The sequence below is a fragment of the Protobothrops mucrosquamatus genome, unplaced genomic scaffold (assembly GCF_001527695.2).
Source record: "Protobothrops mucrosquamatus isolate PMUCROS unplaced genomic scaffold, P.Mucros_1.0 scaffold3441, whole genome shotgun sequence".
Lineage (NCBI taxonomy): Eukaryota > Metazoa > Chordata > Lepidosauria > Squamata > Viperidae > Protobothrops > Protobothrops mucrosquamatus.
In genome coordinates, this window is record NW_015389420.1 from 55,159 (window position 1) to 57,029 (window position 1,871).

General features: G+C 48.5%; 1 protein-coding gene across 1 annotated transcript in view; it reads left to right on the top strand.

Moving 5' to 3' along the window:
* The window catches only part of LOC107297655 (olfactory receptor 52R1-like), an 8,680-nt gene extending 7,474 nt beyond the window's left edge, over window positions 1-1,206 (top strand). The window contains exon 3 of the mRNA XM_015827016.1: window positions 1,166-1,206. Within this exon, the coding sequence (XP_015682502.1) occupies window positions 1,166-1,206 (41 nt within the window). The remainder of the gene's footprint in view (window positions 1-1,165) is intronic.
* The last annotated feature ends 665 nt before the right edge of the window (window positions 1,207-1,871 follow it).

The following is a 1,871-nucleotide window of genomic DNA, read 5'->3' on the forward strand; positions in this document are numbered from 1 at the left end:
AGGAAACCCTAGACCATTTCGGACAAATGGCTGTCCAGTCTCTTCTTAAAGACTTCCAGTGTTGGAGCATTCACCGCTTCTGGAGGCAGGTGGTTCCACTGGTTAATTGTTCTCACTGTCAGGAAGTTTCTCCGTAGTTCCAGGTTGCTTCTCTCCTTGATGAGTTTCCATCCATTGCTTCTTGTCCTGCCTTCTTCAGGTGCTTTGGAGAATAGCTTGACTCCCTCTTCTTTGGGGCAGCCCCTGAGATACTGGAAGGCTGCTATCCTGTCCCCCCTCGTCCTTCTCTTCATTAAACTAAACCTACACAATTCCAGCAACCGTTCCTTATATGTTTTAGCTTCCAGTCCCCTGATCATCTTTGTTGCTCTTCTCTGCACTCTTTCCAGAGTCTGAACATCTTTTTTACATCGTGGTGACCAAAACTGGATGCAGGATTCCAAGTGTGGCCTCACCAAGGCCTTGCTGTAACCACTTAAACTTAATAAAAGTGAACCTTTCACTTCAGCAATGGAGTCGAGGGTCTTTCTTTCCTAAGTGCCCCAGTTGGGCCAAGACTGGCAGGGGGACCCCGGACCCCCTCCCCAAAGACGCAGAGCGCCCACAGAAGCGTATCTTCCCTGATCCCTTGGAGACGAGACTCCTTGAAGCCTCACAGGTCCAAAGGAAGAACTGGGAGGACCTCTCAAAGTCAAACGCCCAGCCCAGGAGGGAAATGGCCCAGGCAGGAGCCTCCAGAGGCTCGTCCTATTGCTCTCTGATAACCTTCCAGTCTCTTCTGTGGGCAGATAAGCTGCCCCTGGCTTGTGAAGCTCTAACATCTCCCTTCCTTCCTTTCCTCTTAGCAAGGCTTTCCAGCGTGAGCAAACAGCTCTCCCCCACCAGGTGGGATCCCAGTTGGCCCACCACCCATGCATGGTCCTTACTGTCCAGAGGGAGGGAGCCCTGCAGTGGCTACCTCAGTTTTGGGCCCCCAACCCTTCAACATTTTCTTAGAGGAGGGGATAGAAGGGAGGTGTACAGAATTAGCGGATGACACACAATTTTTTTGGGAGGGGGGATTGCTAGCAACCCAAGATGCAGGCTCAAGGTTCACAAAGTTTTTGATGGACTTGAACATAACAACGAGATGCTGTTCAGTGATCAGGAATGTAACTGGCTGCACTTAGGAAAAACCCGATGCAGGATGGGTGGTGCCTGGCTTAGCAGTGGTCCTTATAATAATAATAATAATAAAGTTGGAAGGGATCTTGGAGGTCATCTAGTCCAACCCCCCTGCTCAGGCAGGAAACCCTATCCCATTTCAGACAAATGGCTGTCCAGTCTCTTCTTAAAAACTTCCAGTGTTGGAGCATTCACTGCTTCTGGAGGCAGGTTGTCCCACTGGTTAATTCTTCTAACTGTCAGGAAGTTTCTCCTTAGTTCCAGGTTGCTTCTCTCCTTGATCAGTTTCCATCCGTTGTGGAGTTGGTCTAGTCTGGGTAGATTAAACATGGCCCAGCAGTAGGTGAAAGGAAAACACCAGCCTCCTTTGGAATATTTAGGAGCATTTAGGAAAGAAAAGCCAAATGAACAAGTATAGAATAGGTGGTACCTGGCTCAACAGTAGTAATTGTGAGAAAGATCTTGGAGTCCTAGCAGACAATCACTTAAATATGAGCCCGCAGTGGGCAGCAACTGCCAAAAAGGCCAACACACTTTATTAACAGAGGGAGAAAATTAAGATCATGTGAAGTTCTAGTACCACTTTACAAACCCTTAGTAAGTCCACACTTGGAATACTGTGTCCAGTTCTGGTCACCACAATATAAAAAAGGTGTTGAGATGCTGGAAAGAGTGCAGAGAAGAGCAACCAGGAGGATGGGGGGGGG